General features: G+C 47.0%; 1 protein-coding gene across 1 annotated transcript in view; it reads left to right on the top strand.

Annotated features, from left to right (window-relative positions):
* The first annotated feature begins 7,129 nt into the window (after positions 1-7,129).
* BMP6 (bone morphogenetic protein 6) overlaps positions 7,130-21,722 on the top strand; it is a 158,980-nt gene continuing 144,387 nt past the window's right edge. The window contains exon 1 of the mRNA XM_043590858.1: positions 7,130-8,964. Within this exon, the coding sequence (XP_043446793.1) occupies positions 8,334-8,964 (631 nt within the window). The 5' untranslated portion in view covers positions 7,130-8,333. The remainder of the gene's footprint in view (positions 8,965-21,722) is intronic.

The raw sequence follows: 21,722 nt of genomic DNA, 5'->3' as shown, positions 1-21,722 counted from the left end.
CACTGGGGTCTGCCTTCGAAATAAGTCCAGAATCCAACCACTTTTCTCTCTCCACTGCTTCCCCCTGAGGTCCTCTATGAGCCACCGTCTTCTCCTGCCTGACCAATAACAAGAATTTCTTCATTCATCCCCCTGATTCTGCCCTGGCAGCTCTATATTCTCAATACAATGGCCTAAGAGATTCTGATAAAATTTAAGTCAGCATGTGTCACTCTGCTCAAAACCTTCTCCCATGACCCTCCCTTCTTGAGCTTGTTGTTATTGGTGGTGGCGGCCCTTGTTTTTTTTTTGTTTTTTGTTTTTTAATTTTTAGTGTTTATTTATTTATTTTGAGAGAGAGAGAGAGAGACAGACAGAGCATGAACAGAGGAGGGGCAGAGAGAGGAGACAGAATCCGAAGCAGGCTCCAGGCTCTGAGCTGTCAGCACAGAGCCCGACGTGGGGCTCGAACTCACAAACTGTGAGATCATGGCCTGAGCCAAAGTTGGACACTTACCCAACTAAGTCACCCAGGTGCCCCGCTCTTAATTGTGTTTTCAGTCAAACTTTTTATTGCACTATAACCACATACATACAGAAAAGAGTACAAATCATACGTGTGCCACTCAATGAATTGTTAAAATTGACAACTCCCATGGAACTACCACCCAGGTAAAGAAATAGGCCAACTCTTGAGAACCCCGCCCTTTGGTTTTATTCCATTATTATTCCTACTCTTCTTCCCAGAGGTAACCACTAACCTGACTTCTAGATTAGTTCAGTCTGCTTCTGAATTTTATATAAGTAGAGTTACAGAATGTATTCTTTTGTGCCTGGCATCTTCTCCTCAGCACTATGTGAGATTTGTCCATGTTGTTATGCCATCTTATGCTTCTTAAAATCTGAAGCCTTGGGGCACCTGGGTGGCTCAGTTGATTAAGTGTCTGACTCTTGGTCTCGGCTCAGGTCATGATCTTGCGGTTTGTGAGTTCAAGCCCCACACCGGGCTCTGTGCTGATGGTGTGGAGCCTGATTGGGATTCTGTCTCTCCTTGTCTCTGCCCTTTCCCCCACTTGCTCTCTCTCTCTCTCTCTCAAAATAAGTAAAATAATTTTTTTAAAAATGTTAAGCCTTTATAGGGATGCCCAGGGCCTCATGCTACCCTAGCCTCCAATTCCCACCCTCCTTGGAGGTCTGTCCTAAGTTCCTATTATTATCCCCTGTCATTTCTTCTGACGTAGCCTCAACGGCTCCTTGATCTTCTTCAGACTCACAAGGCATGCCCCTGCCTCCAGGCCTTTGTACTTACTATTTTCATTCCTCTGGAAGTTCTTTCTTCAGATATCCTCAGGGCTGGCTCTCTTTACTCTCTTTACTCTGACACGTCTTCACTCAAGTGTTTGCCTTCTCAGTGAAGATTCCTCAGGAGACCATCCACGTACTGCCAACCTGGTGTACTTCCTGGCTTGATTTTTTCCACAGCATTTACCGCCATATTATATACATATTTGTTTCTTCTTGTTGTGAAACAAAATGACACCAATGTAGTGGCTTAAAACAGTCAAACTTATCCCATAGTTCTGTAGGTTGGAAGTCCATTAGGCTTGGCTACTTTCTTGGCCCTGGGTCCCACCAGGTCAAAATCAAGGTGTCAGCTGCCTGGGGCTTTTCTCTGGGAGTCTCTAGATGAGGAGCCAGGCTTTTCAGGTTGTGGACAGAATTCAGAGTCAAGACCGAGGTCACTGTTTTCTAGGCAGCTGTGGGCTGAGGTTTGCACTCAGCTTCTAGAAGCCACCTGTATTCCCTGGCTTGTGGCCCCTTCACCTTCAAAGCCAGCAAAGGCAGACTGAGTCCCTCTCAGGCTGACACATCTCTTCTGCCTTCCTTTTATGCTTAAAAGATGTTTTTTAATATCTATTTATTTTTGAGAGAGAGAGAAAGAGAGAGAGAGAGACAGAGTGTGAGGGGTGGAGGGGCTGAGAGAGGGAGACATAGAATCCGAAGCAGGCTCCAGGCTCTGAGCTGTCAGCACAGAGCCCGACGCAGGGCTCGAACTCACAGACTGCAAGATCATGACCTGAGCTGAAGTCCCACACCCAACTAACTGAGCCACCCAGGCGCCCCTTCTTTTCTACTTTTAAGGGCCCTTGTGATTATACTGGGCCCACTCAGATTATCTAGGATAATCTTCCCAATTTAACATCACCTGTTTGACAATCTTAACTCCATCTGCAACGTTCCTTTTGCAATATAAGGTCACACATTCATAGATGTAACACTGTAGGTAAGAATCATGGAGACAACATCCTGTCTACCACAATATATTTTCTTGGTTATTTCATTCATTGTTCATCTTCCCCTTCTAGAATCTATGAGGAAAGAGATCTTTGCCTGACACATACTAGGCATTCAAATATTTGTTGAATGAATGGGTGAATGAATGAATGCAGCCTGGGTGATTAGTGTCATCATCAGCCTTCCCATTGGTACACATCTTCTTAGACATTCTCTTGTCTTTTAGAGATAGTCTTGACTTTTATTTCAACCTGATTTTACCCAGTAAGTGTAGTTTTCCCCGAGCCCCCCACACCACTGCTTACAGCTCTGCTAGTTAAGGGGATGGGCGGCCACAATAATGTCGTATTTTCATGGAGCCTCCTAGTTACCACGAGAGACACATCCAGGGCATGGGGTACAGAGGGGACCCCGGAATGGAGTCAAGCTCAGAGGCCAACACAGTCTGGGAAGTCTCAGGCACTCCCCAGCAGAGCCAAGTATCCAATGACTTCTTGGAACAGAATGCTTCAGGGATAGTAGAACTAGTCATGGAAAGGTTTTGAGCATTGTTTTGCTTAGTAAAATAAGTTTAAGACTCAGTCCGCTCCCACTGATTATCCAATGAAACATTTAAAAACCGTTTAATCATTTGGATGTTTCTAAAGATTCTGTTGCTTAATATTATTCAGACAGCTTAAGTCCTAGGACGATAAAGATCTGAGCTTGGCCAAAATGTTTGAAGCACACACAAGTAACAGATTTGCCTTTTGGGTTACGGTGTGGAAAAAAAATCTCTGGAAACAGATTTATGTATTAGTTTTTCACTTTGCCACCAGATGTCCTTCACGAGTAGGAAAATATGATGGCTCCAATGATATTTTGAAGTGTGAATGCCCAGCATTTTTGAATAGTTGACAGAGAAAGGAAAGTGTGAGTGAATGTAAATGTTACCACAGACTTTTGGATGAGACACGTATTTTGAAGGCTGACTTACAGGTGTAGCTTTCAGAAGCAATATTTATTTAACTCTCAAGTTTTCATTTCTCACACTCGGCACACGTTTACTTACCATATTTCCTTTTCACTTAACTCCAAATGGATATTTTTCAAATCGGAGCAAGTTATTCTACTGAGAAATTAATATTAAGGATCAGGGTGCCAGGGTGTCTCAGTCGGTTGAGCGCCCATCCAACTTTGGCTCAGGTCATGATCTCGCGGTTCGTGAGTTCAAGTCTCACATCAGGCTCTGTGCTGATAGCTCAGAGCCTGGAGCTTGCTTCTGATTCTGTGTCTCCCTCTCTCTGCCCTTCCCCCTGCTCACACTCTGTCTCTCTCAAAAATAAATGAACATTAAAAAAATTTTTTTTAAAGAAATGAATATTAAGGAATAATCAAATTCTTAGACTAATATTAAAGATTAAAATTTAGCATTTTATTTTGTTTTTATTTTTTTAATCTTTATTTATTTTTGAGAGAGAGAGAGAGCATGAGCAGGAGAGGAACAGAGAGAGAAGGAGACACAGAATCCGAAGCGGGCTCCAGATTCCAAGCTGTCAACACAGAGCCTGATGTGAGACTTGAACCCACGAACCGTGAGATCATGACCTGAGCCGAAGTCAGACACTCAACCGACTGAGCCACCCAGGTGCCCCTAAAATTTAGAATTTTAAGTGGGGGTTCCCAAAGATTCAAGGTGACCAGATCTCAGGCTTTCAACACAAGAGCGACGTAGTTTATGGCACTTAAGTTCATTCTAGAAGCAGCTTGCATGCCTCTGCAAGACAGTTGAAAGGGGGCAATGTGCGATTTAGGATAAAAGCAAAGACGGCAACTGCAGTTTATTGCTAATAATTGATTCAAAGGAAAGTGTATAGAATACTTAACATAAATTAAGAAACAGCATCTTTTTTTTTAAGTTTATTTATTTTGAGAGAGCAAGTGATGGAAGGGCAGAGAGAGAATGGGGGTTGGGGGTGGGGGGGAGAGAGAGAATCCCAAGCAGGATAGGACCTACGTCATCCGCATGGAGCCCAGCGCAGGGCTTGAACACATGAACCATGAGATCATAACCTGAGCCAAAACCAAGAGCCTGGCGCTTAACTGACTGAGCCACCCAGGTGCCCCCAAGAAACAACATCTTTTAAAAATGGAAATTTGGTCATGTGTGTTTTAAATGTAGAATAGAAACCCTCATAAAAGAAACAAGAAGAATTGCGATTTTAAAGACTTTGTTGTGTGAATTGCCCTGTGCATTAATTGCACCTGGGTGCGGGACTCTCACCCTCTCCCCGGCATCTCTGAAGTCATGGGATAAACCTGTGCTTTTCGGTGAGGGTTCCTCATTCCTTCATTAAATGGGCGGGAGTGGGACAGGCAACCTATTTCCAGAAAACTGAAGGCCATCTGCATGAGATGTCAGCCAAGCAACCAGATGTTTGATGTGGATTGGCTCCCACATCCGGCTTCTTGACCGAATTCCTCCTCTTTCCACCCAGATGTTTTGGAGACACATCCAGAGAACTTAATGAAGGTTGTTCCGGCACAGAGGAAGGGGGTGGTGATATGTTGGTGTCCTGCAGGGGGCGAAGTTACCTCTGATTTTCTCCAGTTGGTTCACACATTCCAGCAGACTCCAGAGCCAAACCTGCCCTTTTCCCTTCACTCCATCCCTCCTGCATCACAGCTGGACTTTGTCCAGCTCCCTAACCTGAGACTTCTCAGGGGGTACAGGGGAGGGGTCAGAGAAATGGGGAGTGGGTGAGGTAGTGGTGAGGGGTGCTTATCCACATAGAGTTCCAACTGCCTTGGAAAAGCAGTGGTCCCAATTTTGAGGTTGTAGAAATGTTAGAACTGCCTCTCTTTATCCCCTTTTGCCCCAATGTCCAATCCAAAGATGTTTCCTGGTGTTTTCCAGCAAACAAGCGCACCTGTTGGGAGTAGCAGGGACATGAGGAGAGCATACCCTCTTTTGTGGTCCTCAATTGAATGTCACTGCCCTTAGGATCCTTATCATTTCTCATTTCACATAGTTTCCCTCTGGTTCTTGAGAGAGCTTGTGTTTATCATCTGGAGGCGCCCTCAGCACCTTTTTTTCCCAGCAATATTCAACAGGAACCGAGAGGCCACCTTGATGGGGATGTGAGGAGCATGGCAGACCTGAGTCGGGGTTGCTGCTCAGATGTTTAATTGGTAGTGCATCATTAAGTGCCGTTCTTGACTCACGTCACAAGGTCCATCTACTTCTAACCAAGTACCGAACAAAAGGGGAAGATGGTATGTGTGTCTGCCTGTGTGTTCTCTGCTAGACCATAGGTGCATATACAACAAGTGCATATAGATGGGTCACAACTTGCTTTTGTGTTTTAAATGGCACAGCCCTATCTAGGTGCCCTTGTGTATGCTCAAGGGTTTTACAGTTTTGGAGTGCTTTCTCCACTGCCCTAATAGGTTTTTACTCTGCTTGTAGGTTTTAAAGCTGCTTTTACTCTGCTGTGTTTCACCAGCCATCTTAAAATGAAGGTATGACTACGTTTGAGAAAGGAGAAGGACCTTGGCAGGAAGCCTATGTATACTCGCTGAGATTTTAGATCTTTTGATCAGAGCTCTTGGCTGTTCTGATGTTATGTACTGCAGTGATTTTAAGCCCCATACAGAAGCAACAAGTGATGGAGGCTTTTAAATTCTAAGGATCCTGGTAGCCCAGACCAAGTAGTGATATATTTTCTTTTCAGATGAAAAGAATCCCTGCAGATGGTTAAAGACTGGCCTTCAATGTTGTTGACCTTGTGGTGCCTGAGGTCAATGGCTATGGGACCTTTGTAGAACTAAAGACCACACTTGCAGAATTAAACTCGAGTTGAGAAAATTAAATTTGTAGAATTAAAGACTAGATGATCTCTCTGGGCCATGAGAGAATGAGAAAAGCAATCCAGTGGGTGGAGGGGGGTGAAGACCCTCACCCATGAAAAACAGATTCTTTGTATTAAGACAGAAATGCTTATCAGATTTTGAGCAGCAGAAACCCCATGATCTCATAAGTCCTTGAGTCCCATAGTTTATAGCTCTTTGGTCTGGCTCAGAAATGCCTTGGACCATGTGAACTAAGACCGTCAGGCCAGCAAAGTGAAGTCTGTTTTCTAATCCGTACACTTTCCACCAAGTAAAAGATCCTAGTGTTTTAAGTGAATGCATTTGTAGGATCCGGACATAGATTACTGGGCATTCTTGGATAGTGTGAGGGCAAGCGGATTTGCATCCTGAATGGCAGGTGGTGGTGGTGGTGTTTGGACAGAGGGGGTCGTGTCTGTGATTGAGAAATGTGTCCATCATGCAAGTGTAATGTAACGTGTGTCTTCTATGCCTGATCTTGTCTAATCCTCCCGGCAACCTGACTTTCTTTGCCCTATTACACTGAACGGGAACACGCCAGGCCCCTGCCCGGGCTGGAATTATCCATACTGCCTCTCCTCAGGTTTTATCTGGTGTCATAAAAGCTCTATTGTATTTCAATACATTAACATGAAAAGTTCACAGAAAAACTGGAGCACTGAAACATTTCCAAGAAGATAGAGGGTGGCTTTTTTTGTTGTTGTTATATTATCTGACTGCCCCTCTTTCTTTAAGGTGCTGTCTTAAGAAGCCAAGCCAAGGCCGAACGAAACGAAGCGATGAATCACAATATATGGCCCCAAACCCTCGGGATGCCTGCTCTGGCTTACATTTGGTCCTGTCTGTGGCCCCGTGGCCCGTTTGTGAACAGAAGGTGTGTCCCAGCTTCCAGCAGCTGCGTTTGAAAGTCATGTGTCCGCTGAATGTCTATATTACAGCAATAAGAGAAACTATTCCTGTTGTTCCTCTATTAATACAGGCGGCATTGATTTAACAGTTGTTTTTGCTTTTATTTAGTTAAAGCATCAGGTCAGGCCTTTTATATCATTGTAAAACAGACAGGCTTAAATTAGGGTGTTGATTAGATCGTCCACACTAGAGATGACCTCTCAGCCTTTGCTACCTCGCGCCCACTTTGGGTGCCTCCAAGAATCCTCTGTACTTGAAACCTACGCGCGGCCGAGGCAACGCCTCCCTGGAGAGGGAGGGTGAAAGAAGGGGGCGGGCCTATTTAAATACAGGCGAGACGCGCCTCTTCATTGGCTGCCAACCTGTCTGTTACCCAAGAGGGCCGGGACTCTCCGGGGCTGGAGTGCGGTACCTGAGCGAGACGCGCACCAGAAAGCCCACGTTGGCCGCTGCGGGGAGCGCAGCTCCGAGAGGCGGGAGTCTGCGAATTCTCGCGCCGACGCCGCGGTCGCTGCTCTGCGCGCGGGTCCAGTTCCCTCCCATTCCCTCTGCGGGCGGTGTTTGCGGGGCAGCCAGGAGAGCTCAGAACGGAAAGCAAGATCCTTGCCTCCTCTGCTTGGGGGGTCGAGCGGCGCGCGGAGATTTTGAGGGGGGCAGCGACAGTGCCCGAGGGCGGAGGGCGCGGAGTTTGTGAGCGGGAAGGAAGTTAAGCCTCGCGGAGAAGACTGGCATCTCGGGACGCCTTGTCGCCACAGCCTGGGCCCCACGGCGGAGTAAACTTCACCGCGGCTGTGCCAGCCAAGGAGAGGCGTGCGCGGGGATGATGCCGGGCATCCCCCCCAGCTGGTGAGCCGCCAGGTCGCCCCGGGTCCCACACAGCCGCCCCGGAGGGCGCGGGACAGCGCACGTGCGCGGGGCAGCGAGGCCCGAGAGTGACCGCGCCGTGACCCGCCCAGGGGCCAGGGCTCGGGCTGCAGCGCAGTCCCGACTCGGACGCACCTGGCCCGGACCTTGCGCCTCCAGAGACCTGAGCCGGAGTGTGGGGCTCCCCTCCAAGTGGTTCTCCGGGTGATTGTCCTCTTCGCCTCCCCTCCAGCCTGGGCAATTGGGGGCGCCCCAGAGGACGATGAGAGATAAGGACTGAGGGCCAGGAAGGGGAAGCGAGCCCGCCGAGAGGTGGCGGGGGCTGCTCACGCTAAGGGCCACAGCGGCAGCGCTCCGGCCTCGCACCGCCGCTCCACGCCTCGCGGGGCCCGCGGGGCCAGCCCGGCCGGACGGGGATGCTGGGGCGGAGGGCGCAGTGGCTGTGCTGGTGGTGGGGGCTGCTGTGCAGCTGCTGCGGCCCCCCGCCGCTGCGGCCCCCCCTGCCCGCCGCCGCCGCTGCCGCCGGCGGGGGGGCGCTGCTGGGGGACGGCGGGAGCCCGGGCCACGCGGAGCAGCCGCCGCCGCCGCCGCAGTCCTCCTCGGGCTTCCTCTACCGGCGGCTCAAGACGCACGAGAAGCGCGAGATGCAGAAGGAGATCCTCTCCGTGCTGGGGCTCCCGCACCGGCCCCGGCCCCTGCACGGCCTCCAGCAGCCGCAGCCCGCTGCGCTCCCGCAGGAGCAGCCTCGCGGGGAGCCCCCTCCCGGGCGGCTGAAGTCTGCGCCCCTCTTCATGCTGGATCTGTACAACGCCCTGGCAGCCGACGACGATGAGGACTGGGCGTCGGACGAGGAGAGGCGGCAGCCCGGGCCCCGAGGAGGGGCCGGCTCGTCCCAGCCCCGGCAGCCGCCCCCCGGCGCGGCGCACCCGGTCAACGGCAAGAGCCTCCTGGCCTCGGGACCCGGCGGCGGCACGTCCCCACTGACCAGTGCGCAGGACAGCGCCTTCCTCAACGACGCGGACATGGTCATGAGCTTTGTGAACCTGGGTAAGGATCTAGGGTAGCGTAACGACGAGAACTCCCTCCCCTTAACGGTCTCCCGGGCCCGGGGAGGGAGGCGAAAGGGTGGAGGAGCCCCTGGCACAAGGGGGCCCTGCTGGCGCAGCGGGGACGCGAGGGCAGGCGGGCTGCGCTCCCTCCACCTGCGCGGCGGTGGGCTGCACGTGCGCTCCCCGGCGCCGCGGGCGGGGCTGCGCGCTGGGGCTGCGGGCGGCGGCTGGCGGGTTCGGGGCGTGAGGCTTCCGGAGTGCGGCGTCCGAGCACACTCCGCGCTTTTTCCAAGAACGCCCGGCCGGGGCCAGGTTCACTCGACTTTAGCAGAAAAGTCCCGCCCGAGCGTAGCCAGCTGGGAAGGAGAAGGCTCTTCAACACTCCTTCCCCTCCTGATTTTTTGTTTGTTTTTTGGTTTTTTGCACCCTTAAAGCTCTGAGTACCAGTTTCCCAACCGGGACTTTTAGAGAATCTGATAGCGATTTAGAACTTTAGAAACTTGACATGATTGTGCTAAGTGGTATCCAGGGAATTGGCTCAGGAGGAGGGTTGCAGAGGAAGGTGTCAAAAGGACCTCGGAAGGCACGCCAGACGGGGCTCGCGCGGGTTTGGGACAGGACCCCCAGCCCAGCTGGGGTATCCCGTCCAGGGCCCTAGCTCACATGCCTTTGACCACTGCGCCCCCCCCCCCCCCTCCAAAAGCTGAACTTTTGATAACTGCTGCCCAAGCCGCACGGGCAGAGAAAGGGTGCGGGTTAGGGGCCGGGGTTGGGCGCTGAGCTGGTCTGAACTGGTTGCCAGGCAACAGAATGGAAATTCAAGGGCGGCTAAATCGGGCTCCGCCACAAATGTTCTGTGGCAAACCCGGACGGAGTCACATAGCCTTTTTTTTCTCCGAGTTTTCTCATCTGTAAATGAGAACGGTGTAAAGCAGACTTTTTTTTCGGGATCAGTGCCTCCGATCTATGCTACTCCTCATTCATAAATTCACTCAGCTTAGCGTAGGCGAAGGGATGTAGGGGACGCCGTCTGGGCTGGGAGGAATGGGGGTGCGGTAGCCACGCCAGGGGTGGGGTCTCCGCGGACGTCCTTTCCCGTGTGAGACGCGTGGCCCTGCCCAGGCTCCAAAGTGGGTTGCCGGACACTTGTCCAGACCGCGTCAGAGATGTACGGACATTTGACATCATTGAGTGACAACTATGTGAAATATTTCGGTGAGTTATTTACCAGTATGTCTATGAGATGACTCTCAACTCTGCTGAGCTTTGGGGGAAGAAAGGAGTGGGGGCCCAAGGGGGAGGTCAGATTGGCCTCCAACTGGTGCAGAAATCCTCCTGGGAAATACATGAAACAGAATCTCACAGGGAGTGGAGGCTCAAGGCCTGCCAATCTTGCTATTTGCAGTGCCAGGAATTCTGATTGGACAAGAGTTTTCACCATTTATTGGGACCACAGCCAAGGTTGAGCCATCTCCAGGAAGCACTCTGAGGCTTCTCATTGCAGTCAGTAAAGTTGGCGGGGGAGGGGCGGCTCAGAGGCCGGAGCTCTTCTGTCTTCTAACTTGAGGGCTTCTTCTGGCTCAGTGAATTTCACCTCTTGCCATCACCCTCCCCTCAGTTTCCTGACAGCCTTGGGGGAAATGTTTTATTGCCTCTTGGGGTAGTCCCAACTTGGACAAAGTGGAAAAAGAATGGTACTTCTGGCTCCTTCGCGGAGAATCATGTTAGGGTCTCCAGAAACAGTTCCTGGGCTTAGACCATGGTTCTAACCTTGGTTGGCCATTGACATCACCTGAGGACACTTAAAGACCTAAGGGATGCTTCGGGGCTGCTCCCCAGAGCAGTTAGAGCAGAGTCCGTGAGAGTGGGCTCTGGCATCTTTTTTTTTTTTTTTTCTTTTTTCTTTTTTTGAAGAGCCTTTGGTTTTTCGGATGTGCCACCATGGTCAAGAAGCACTGAGACATGAGATCCTAATGTTTGAAGGAAATCAGATCATCCCAGTGAGAAGAGCAATGCTTCCTTATGTCAGTGGCTCCCAACTGTTGCTGCACATTAGAATCACCTGGGGGCTGTTAAAAATCCTGGTGCTCAGGTGGAACCGCCCCATCAGTTAAATCAATGTGCGGGGTGGAAGCCAGGTATCCCTCATTTCAGAGATTGCCCAGGTGAATCCATTGTTTGGGAACCACTGCCTTAGGTGGTACTTGAAATTGTTAGAGTTGGCCAGAGGCCAAGTTTGTAAAGGGCGGTGACTTTTAATGTGTTTAAGGACCTCTGAATTCTCATTCCTTGCTTGTCTGACCTTTCCTAGTCTACAGGTGAACATTGGTTCTGAGTCACACTGCTTGACGCTGGTTGTCCACTAATCCTGTTAAGGTGATGGCTTAACATAGTATCCCTTAACATAAGGGAAATTTCGAGGTCCAAAATATACCACTGAAAAATTTGAAGAGAATTCAACAGTAGTGTAATTTCAGGCCTGGGACAGGCTAATCTGGAACTGGAAGAGATTCCTGGGTAGGGAACTTTGCCCCATGCCCCTCCAATCATAGCCCTGGGCTTTCCGACTACAAGTCCTAACTGTCTGTAGGTCCGGTCCTGGACTCCACATGGGCAGTTAGAGGGGGAAAACTTTTCCAGGTAAGTAGAATCCAAGTCCCAAACCATGCCACCTGCCAGTCCAGAAATTCTATCTAAATCCATTTAGCAGTAAGAAAGAGAATTTCATAATGAGAGGCTAAAATGTGGTTAAAAAAATCTGATCATCATAGCTCTGAGCATAAGGACAGTTTACTGGAAGAAAGTACTATAATTGCTTAGCACTGTGGATTCTCTAAATCAGGATGTTGGGAGAATTCTGCAGATTTCCATGTCCACGGCATGTTTGCTGCTGCATTACATGACTCATTTGTTAAAGAACCTACAAAAAGATACATGTTTTGAAGTACTTGGATACCTAGTGGGGTAGGTTAGGTTTATAAACAGAGTACAAGAGAAAGTGTTACATGGTGGTAAACATCTTTCTTCCCTGGGACCTGGGAATAATTTACTCATGAAATACATTTGAAACAACCTGAACCTTGTCAGCCAAAGTGGCTATCAGAAGTATCAATCGACAGAATTAAGTCCCCCCCCCCCCCCATCCCAAATGCTGGTCATTCGACCAGCTCACTACTGTTTCTTTGACTGTTTTAAACTCTCTGTGGGTGAATAGGCTGGAGATGTGTCCAGCCTCCCTAGTGTGAACCGGCTGGTGTAGAGGCTGCCTGGACTAGCCCAGTGCACTCGTGAACCTGCATTCAATCAGGGCCACCGATGCCATTTTCTACTTGTTTTCTAATGCTAAAAATGTCTTGGCAGTCTAATAAGCAAGCCTGCCAATTTGGTGACCTTGGAGAAGTATCCTGAAGTATCCTTGAGGTCTTAAAATTCGCCTTCTTAGAAAAGCGTTCTCTAACCCCTCTATAGAAATTAGTGCCCTCCCCACCCCCACCCACTTCTTTACTGTCACAACACCCTGTTTATTTCCTTGGTTGCACTTCTCACAGGGGGTATTTTTTAAATTCTTCATTTAAACTTCTTATTTCACTAATCTGGAAGGTCTGATCATTTGTAAATGGTGTACCTGATTTTTATTAAGTCAAAATCATTTGAATTTGAAGTAAAGACATTTAGGACATTGAGGTTGATGGTATTCGATGTATATCATAATACTTTAATAATCTCTCTTTAATTAGTTACCCATGTGTATATTTCTAATGTGCATCACATTTGAGAGTAGTGGAAGGGTTTCTGTAAATCTCTGCATTTCAGACTTCATTTAGTTTGAATTAATGAGGTGTTGATCTCCAGATGCTAGAGTAAAATGAAATAAAAAAAACCCAAATTATGCTCAGAAAAGGGAATCAGTATGTATTAGTACAAGTAACAAGAAACTTATTGTACTAAAAATACTGGCAATCTTCTGAACAAAATTACCCTTGGGAAACATAAATTAGAAGAAAAATGGAATACTCCCTACTTGTATTTGTAACCAGATACACTGTACTGTCTCTTTCTCATAAACATAGGATCAGTGGTACTATTTTTCATTTAGGCTGTCTGTACTTATGAAGATTTTTGTTAGCAGAAAATAAATCCCTGCCTGCAAGCTACTCACAGCAAATATAATTTGGAGAATTTGTTTGCAAGAGTGTGATTCAAAGAAGCAGTCGATGTTCTAAACAGATTTCAAATAGTAAATGTGAAATTCAGTGGTATTTCAGCAAAAAAAAAAAAAAAAAAAGTTGTACAAAGTGTTCTTAAACTCAGATCAAAGGGCAAGCAGATATCATTGTTTAGACCTCAGATGGTGTTTCCTCTGGTCATCCTTCTAAGAATGGGTATAAATCCTTTTTAAATGTGCTGAATCATGCTTAGTTCCTCTACTTAAGAGCTTACCTCTGATTAGCATGGAGGAAGGATTCCTACTGATATTAAAAAAAAAAAAAAAAAAAATCTGTGTGTGGGGGGAGGGGAGCCGGACTGAGTTCAGCACTTTATTCAACATGTACACCTTGTCTTCAGAATTTAGCTACTTTTTAAATTTTTGTTTATTTTTAATGTTTGTTTATTTTTGAGAGAGAGTGTGAGCAGGGGAGGGGCAGAGAGAGGGAGATACAGACTCCAAAGCAGGCTCCAGGCTCTGAGCCATCAGCACAGAGCCCAAAGCGGGGCTTGAACCCACGAACCGTGAGATCATGACCCGAGCCCAAGTCAGACACAACCAACTGAGCCACGAGGCGCCCCCAGAGTTTAGCTACTTTAAATGTTGGATCTCAAAATAATATTTTACTTGGATGTGGGGGTTGGATGGGTGCATGCTGGGTATCAGAGGTGTATAGCCGACTCAGAGGTGACAGTGCTATCATCCTTGGCTCACCCTTCCTCTGTTGAAGGAGCTGAGTTAGGGAAAACGAAGAGGGTAAAAATTTCTTGGATCGTTCACCAGCTTTGTCTAATTTTGTTCACAAGTCCGTCCTTTGCTTCCCATCATGTATTTAAAAATGAATGAATCCATACAATGCTTATTTTAATAAAAAGCCTTTATAGCCTTCTCTTAATTTCTCTGTTTTGAGCCTCCTCCTGCTTCCCCTCCCCCACCCCCTTGTTTGAATTTTAGTTTCTTTCCTATGGCGCTTCCAGCAGGGGAAGGAAAGCAGGCAATACAGATTTTAATCAGGTGATTGTGTTCCTGACTAGAAGCTTCCATGAATACCTAAGTAAAAGTCGTAGAAATCAGTAGAGAAACTAAGAGATGAGCAGTTTACAGCTGTTACACATTAACCTTTCGGTCCCACCCTCCCTTGTGGTCATTTCACAACCCAACCAAGAGCCCAACAACATGGCTGCCCTGGCCGCAGGGTGTCACCCAGGGGCTGGTATGACCCAGCTGCTGACTTCTCGTGTTCTCACAAAAAGCTGACACATTCTTCTTTGTCTGTTTTCATCATGACAGCTCAGCTGCTTTTATTCAAGCGCATTCTCTCCTCTTATAACACCCTTACTGCCTCTCTAACACCCTGACTGTGCTCACTTCTAACTCTTGCCCTCTGGAAATTTGGAAGCCAGAAAATGGCTCCAGTCTTCCCTGGAGTATAGGAAAGTGGTGACAATTAAGGAGAAGGAAAACCATTCTCATTAAATTTTTTTTTAATGTTTATTTTTGACAGAACATGAGTGGGGGAGGGGCAGAGAGGGAGGGAGACATAGAATCCAAAGCAGGCTCCAGGCTCCGAGCTGTCAGTACAGAGCCTGACGTGGGGCTCGAACTCATGGACCTGAGCTGAAGTTGGATGCTCAACCGACTGAGCCACCCAGGTGCCCCTAACCATTCTCATTTTGATGAAAAATAGAGTCACTAAAGAACCAGGGCCATCACCCTCTAAAGTTTTTGAGAGTGCCAGAAATTCTTAGAACTCAGAGGTGTTCCTGTTCATCTTCCACTGGAAGCATTGGATTTTCCAGTAGTTCACTGAAGTTGATTGGATTTTTTGTTCAGTTACTAGTGTTTGGAAAATACTGTTCTCCATCATTTTTCCCCACCTTAAATGTATAGTATTTCATTCTGCTATGGATAAAATTAGAATCTGGAGCTGGCTGGGGGCACAACTCCCTTCCATAACATTGTTTTATCTGGGGAAACGTGCCTGGGCAACAGACACCCCATTTTAAAGCAAGGTTTTCACTATAATTGATAGGGAGTTTGGGATTAGTGGTAAACTTGTTTTGTAGATCACAGAATTTAGAACTTTAAGGGTTGTTTTTTTTTTTCATATCATCTACTCACTTATGTTTGCAGTTAAATTTGATTTATTCAGGACCAATTCTTCTTCACTGTTGTTACATCTTAAGACTGAGGGACAACCGCAGAGAGGTCCTAATGCATCAGAGGAACAGGGCCATGGAGCCCTCCATCAGGCAGGAGTGGATAAGGAGAAATTACAAAAGCTTGCCAGAGCACTGTGCTAGGTGAGAAGTGGGGAAGCCCAGATCTGAAAACTTGTGGGTTTTCTCTCCATGGGTAGCATTGTCTCCTAGAACTCTGCTTTTAGAAAAGAAAAGGCAGTGCAGGTCTATAAATACCACCTTGTTTGGCATGCTGAAGCACCGCGGACCCCAAAGAATTGTTTTCTGCTCTGAAAGTGAGTTGAAAACCAGGTTGCTGTGAGTGGCATTGTTCCACTGATGTCTGCAGGCAGTGATTCTCTTCCCACCCTTCCCGTGTCCATTATGAAAATGATTGAGTCCATAATAGAAATGATATCTAAATGACATCAGGTAATTCCTTGATTGGTCCCCATGGCCTTGTTATCTCTAACTCTGTCCCAGATGACCGGGTAGAAGACTCTCCTCCAAAGCATTTTTGCAGAATGAGGCTCTGGTTCTGAGCAGGAGAGCCTTACTGACTTTCAGGTTCATGGGCATACGCCCTTGATTACTGATCCTGGTGGATAGGTTGGGATTGTCCTAGGCCTGAAATGTACTGGCTCCGTATTTCTGATTTTATGTTCAGATTGTTTTCTCATCATCACAGAGCTCGGTGGGGGTGGGGGGGGGGGCGTGGGGTGGGCATGTGTAGTTGCTTTATTGCAGGCAGAAAACAGTGTCTCCAAAGCACAGCCAAGCCGTGAGCCCTCCTCATGCTGAACTTTGATATCCGCCTCGATCCTTATTATGACTCTCCTGCCACTTACCCTTTTCACCTTGTCCAGAATGTGACTTCCAGCCTTAAACATCTGTGTGTGTTGATTGTTGTTCCTGTGTTTACAGTCTTGTTGGTTTCCTGTGCATGAACATGGGCTGGCAAAACATTCTGATGTGCGTATTAGAGCATGAACTAACCATATCATTGGTGTGAGCTATTTTATGTGCTGATTAGGTTGGGAGATTTTTATAATTGGCCTTGCTTAAGTCTCTGAGACCAGTTATTTGCTCTCCCCTCTTTCAAATCTGTGAATTACATTTAAATATTAGAGAGCTTTGTAAACTACAGAATTAAGGACTAAAAGTTTTACTTGGCTTTGGTTTTTCCAGATTTTATTTGAACACTCATGTAAGAGTATGTTAACAGAGAGGTTGTACATTAAAAAAAAACAAAACACTTTATTTTTGTAGAGAAATTTGAGGTCTGTAGCATAATTTAGTGGGAGGTCTAGAGATTTCTCATATATTCCCCGCCTTCGAATGAATAACTTCTGCTGTTGTCAACATCCCACACCTCAGTGGTGCATTTGTTATACTTGATGAACCGACCTTGATCATCAGCACCCAGAGTTCATTTTTCGCATTAGGGTTCACGCTTGCTGTTGTACGTTCCCTGGGTTTGGACTGATGTATGAGGACAAGTATCTGTCATTACAGTGTCACGCAGGGTCGTTTCACTGCCCTAAAACTCCTCTGTGGAGAAGCTGTACATGTAACCAGAAAAACAAATCAATGGGAATATGAAAATTCAAAATATGCAGAGCTTGTGGGGAGAAAAATAAAATGCTTTTGTTGAATAATGTTTTGTTTTTGTGGTTTTACCACATGGGTGTAGAAATAAGTGATGTTGATGGACTCCATGGGCCTTATTTTGTGCTTCTGTGTGTTGACCCCAAATCCATTAGAAATCCCTCCCCCACCTTTTTTTTTTTTTTTTAAGTCTGGGAGTTTAAAAATCTTTTTTCCTCCACATACTTTCATTGAGGTGTCTGTCACCATAGTACCTAGACAATCCCTTAGGCAGAGATATGAGCGATTAAATTTCTCCCTGGCTTGTGCCCTGTTTGATCCACACTCTGCAGGATTTGGGGGAGTCATGCCTGAAGAATGAACAAGAATTATAGGAATTCTGTGCTTGTAAATTATTGAAATTTGGGGGATGGTTAGGGGAGGGATGAAGTTTTTTTTCCCTTCCTTTCTGAAAACGTATTAAAATGTAGTGTGATTTTGGATTGAGAAACTCACAAAAATATGCTTTACTGGCCCTAGAGGCAGGGTCAGGGGACCTTTAAAGGTTTCCTCAGGAGAGACTGTTTAGATCAGATTAAAACTAAATTAATAGAGACTCCATAAATCCAGAGGTCTTTGTAAGTGGTCTATAGATGAGGCTTATTTGCTTTGAACTGTTTTCTGTGAGATAGAGCTACACAGATGAATGGTAAATAAGAAAATGCAATACCAGTATAAGCAAGGAACATGGTAACTCTAAAAGAGTGCAATTGAGCAAAAAGCGATTTATTTGACATATTTTGGGAACTTGTGGGCATTTTTTTTTTAACAAGCATTCTACAGGTGAGACACTTTGTGAATTCTCACCACTTCTCATACAGTTCTCCATTTTAGTGGGGTATTTTCTCACTGAATTGTAGCTAGATCCGCTTGCTCCCCCCCTTCCCTTAAGAAACCTCTCAAAAAGAGGGATGATCTTGGGGCCATGGCTGTATCCACGGGCTTGAGAAAATTAGCTTTGGCCCATAACCCCTGAGTTAGGATGTGCTGTGGTTTAACTACCCCTCTGGTAGGATAGAAGTTTGATCGAGCCCTAAGTGAAATGATACCATAGGGTATAGGACTAAGACTCAGGGTAGGTAATAGTGAAGAGGACATAGGTAGTGCAGCTAAAGATATTTGGAGAGCCGCATTTCTTCCGGGGGCCTCAGAACAGGTCTTTGCATTATTATAGGGTCCATTTAGGGTGGAATCCCTGAACCTCAGCTTGGAAAACTGCTGCCACAAATCTGGCACCTCGGTTATTTCATCTGCTGAATTGAGGGTGTTTGACCTACCGTTATGCATGCACATTTGTGTCATCATTATAAGATGTGGAAACTAACATAGCTGCAGGCATGTAGGTGGTCCCCAGTGCAGGTTGGTTTCCCTCTTTCTCTTTCACTTTTCCCTTCTTTTCTTCCCATTAGTAAATTTAGCAACTCCATTGCATTTATTTCCTGTTTCCTATCTGTTCTTTTCTCACAGTGTTGGTGCCCTTGGCTGTCACTGACCTAACATGGCAGATTGTACGTATCTCCACGGAGTCTGGTGGTTTTATACCGCCAAAATGACTCCTTGCCCTCTAGAATGGTTAAGTTGCGGGTTTTCTTGATGGTGCCGGGAAGTGCTTACAGCACTTCAATACAGAATTGAGGAAACAGTGTGTGGCTAAGAGTTAGGAAGCTTGAATTTTAGTGCTATTCCTTTTTATAATACCTTGTTGAAGTCACTTACCCAAATTTATTGGTCTCTTGCCTTGTAATCTATCTTATTTGTAAAACATGACAGCACTGGCTAGGTCAGCATTTTCCAAATAGTGTTTCAGGGAACACTACGTCTCCAGGATGTTCTGCGGAATATCATGGAGAATATCATTTATATCCTAGTCCTGAGATTTACAAATCCATCAGCAGGTTGAAGCTCGGACAAGCCCGGCAGTGATGTCTGCTGATTGATTTGCTTGAAGAGGAGCGTTTTCTTTGAATTGACTTTTGCTCTGTAACCACTTTTTGTGTCTGCCCCGGGCGTCTGTGCCCCCAGATCCACTCCTGACCCTTTCCCTGGTCTTCTGTGGATCGGGTGTGGGGCCCCAGGCAGCTGCTTTTCTAGTTGTTCCTTGCTCTTCTGTGACTCCAGCTCTCTCTGGATGGGCTGCCTTATTGTTCTGCCTCCCGCTGGTGGCCCTGGACGCTCTCCTTCCTGGGGGTGGAAGTGGCTTCGTGCTGCTAATCTGCAGGCTGACTCACCATCACCTGTTTGACTGCTTGGCTCTGCCACCTGCTATCTATGCCGCCATTTCTCTTCATTAAATTCCCTCTGTTGTAAACACTTGCAGGGATTTTGCAAGTATTGGTTGGACTCTGATAGCTAGGACTTCTTAATCCAGCGAAACACAGAGAAACTCCAGATTAGATATTGTCTGAGCTCCATGCTAGGAGTGTTCCCTGTTTGTATTTCTCTGATTCTTTATTTTTTTTTTAAACAGCTTTCTTGAGGAATAATCAATGTAGAATAAGCTGCATATTTAAAATGTACAATTTGATGAGCTTTGTCATACACATGTACCTATGAAACCATCACCACGATCAAGATGGTGAGCATATACCGAGCTGTTCTTTTAAACAATTGCCTATGCCAGGGAATGAAATAGTCCTCACACACAGGAACTTCAGTGAAAATTCCCATTTTTCACGGATGACGTTGCTCTTCATGCATTCATCTTACAGGCTCTGAACATCCTTCAAGGAATTTGCTGAAGATGTTTGTAAGTGGTTATCTTGGATCAGAGAACCTTGGGGTCAAGTCTTCCTGGGGTCAAACTTGCTCTTTGCAGCTGTGATTGGCTTTTATCCTATGTCTCACCTCCCATATTTATTTTAGGAAATAATAATAAAAATAGGTTGAATATCTTTTTCCAATTTTGAAATCAAGCGTGTAGGGGTACTTTTGGGTTGTTAGTGATCCTGTTGACATCTTGTTTCTAAATACTCAAGTTTAAAAGATTTGATCCTTCTGGAAAACATCACAAAGATGCTTTCCTGTGTTTCTGTTTTACATTCTGGCAATTTACGCAGGGCACAAGTCCAAGAAATTTATGAAAGTAGACTCCAATTTACCCCCAACTTTCCCCCCTATGCTCATCCTTCTCCAAATGTTCTGTAAGCTGAAGTGGAAACTGCATTTTTTTTTTTTTGCAAGAAAACATAAGTATTGTATTTCTTTATGGCCTTTGCCTGGAAGAATGACTGATGTCACGTACAATCCTATTATCTCCCACAAGGCAACAACTGAGACTTTTACACGGAGCATTAGTAGACAGTAAGGGGAGAATTTAGAGAAAATTATTTAGAGCAGCATTAATGTTCCTAATAGCAGTCAGGTGATGGAAGATTTTCATGAAGTTACCTGACCACACCCTGACTCCCCACCAGGGAGTCCTCATCATGCTGCTGTCCCAAGTCTTCATCTTGACTCCACAAGACTTTTGTCACTTGGACACTTTTTTTTTCTCCTTGCTCTCTAGTCCCCTTGAAAAATTCTCTTCTTCCGTAATACTGCTTGCTTCCTCTTCATTCTGTTTCTGTCCTGCCCACACCTGCTGTGTTTTGGGACATTTCCTGAAAAGCAGCAAAAGATGCAGAAGGTTTGGCAGGTGGCGCTAGACCTCCATGCGGGGCTGAGATAGCCACAGGGCTGGGGTGGGGGGGTGGGGGGGTGGGGGGGTGGGGGCAAGGGAGCACACACTCAGGCACAGGATTCAGGGGATCTGTGGCCACAGGGCACAATGACAGGCAGGTGTCAGGCTTTCGGGTGACCCGCCGCAGCGGTGCGGTGGCCTGGGGGTTGAGTGGACCACGGTAGTGGGGAGCCCCGCAGCTGGTGTAGTCAGAGGGCCAGATGTCAGCTGCGGGGAGGTCTGCCAGCGCTGAGCACCTGTTCGTGTGTTCCCTTCTGTTTCTGTGCCCCATGTATTCAGAGTGTGGTCCAGGCACAATGCGGCATCAGAATAGTGTGGTGCAGTGCACCTCAAGCTGTCTTTGCATGAGAGCTAGCTTTTTTGTTTGTTTCTGGGGGTGTATACTTTCTTAAAGTCCACCAAAAACGAGTTACTAGAAAAGTGAAATGGCAAAGCACCCCCCCCGCCCCCCAGCATATGCAAAATCAAGCCTCAATCTTTAACTATTGGATTCCATTGGTGTGAAATGATCAAATTGCTGTAAAACTGAACAGCCTCCCCTTCACTTGTTGTGGGCTGGTGACAGTGGGTGGCTCAGACCTAGTGTGTTTGTGAGCAAGCAGCTTCTTGGACCCTGTCCTCCGTGGGCATTTGGTGTGGGAATCTATGTGTCAGCATGCTGGCTGGGAGGAGTGAGTGCGCCAGGGAGGAACACCTGGGAGCCAGGCACCCAGGTGCAGCATTGATCTCTGTCCTCCTCCCACATCCAGCCAATCGCCAGGCTTTCTGTTTGAGCTTCTGAGATAGCTCTCACTTCTATCTCTTTGCTCCTTTCTTTTCCCACGTTCCCCGCACAAGGTCTCCATGATGTTGGCCTAGACTTGTGTGCTGTCACCTCTGCAGCTAACCCACCCTTGCATGGCCCCCAGTGGGTCCTCTTGCTCTATAGCAGGTGTGGCCTGTTCTCTGTCCTCCACCCCTTCCCTGGCCCCTCGAGGGGTGCTGAATGACGCCCGAATGCCAGCCTGACTCCCACCCCTTCCAGCTTTACCTCCCACACTCGT

This window comes from Prionailurus bengalensis, chromosome B2 (genome assembly GCF_016509475.1).
Source record: "Prionailurus bengalensis isolate Pbe53 chromosome B2, Fcat_Pben_1.1_paternal_pri, whole genome shotgun sequence".
Lineage (NCBI taxonomy): Eukaryota > Metazoa > Chordata > Mammalia > Carnivora > Felidae > Prionailurus > Prionailurus bengalensis.
The sequence above is the reverse complement of the archived record's forward strand: the minus strand, read 5'-3'. Positions and strand labels throughout refer to the sequence as shown.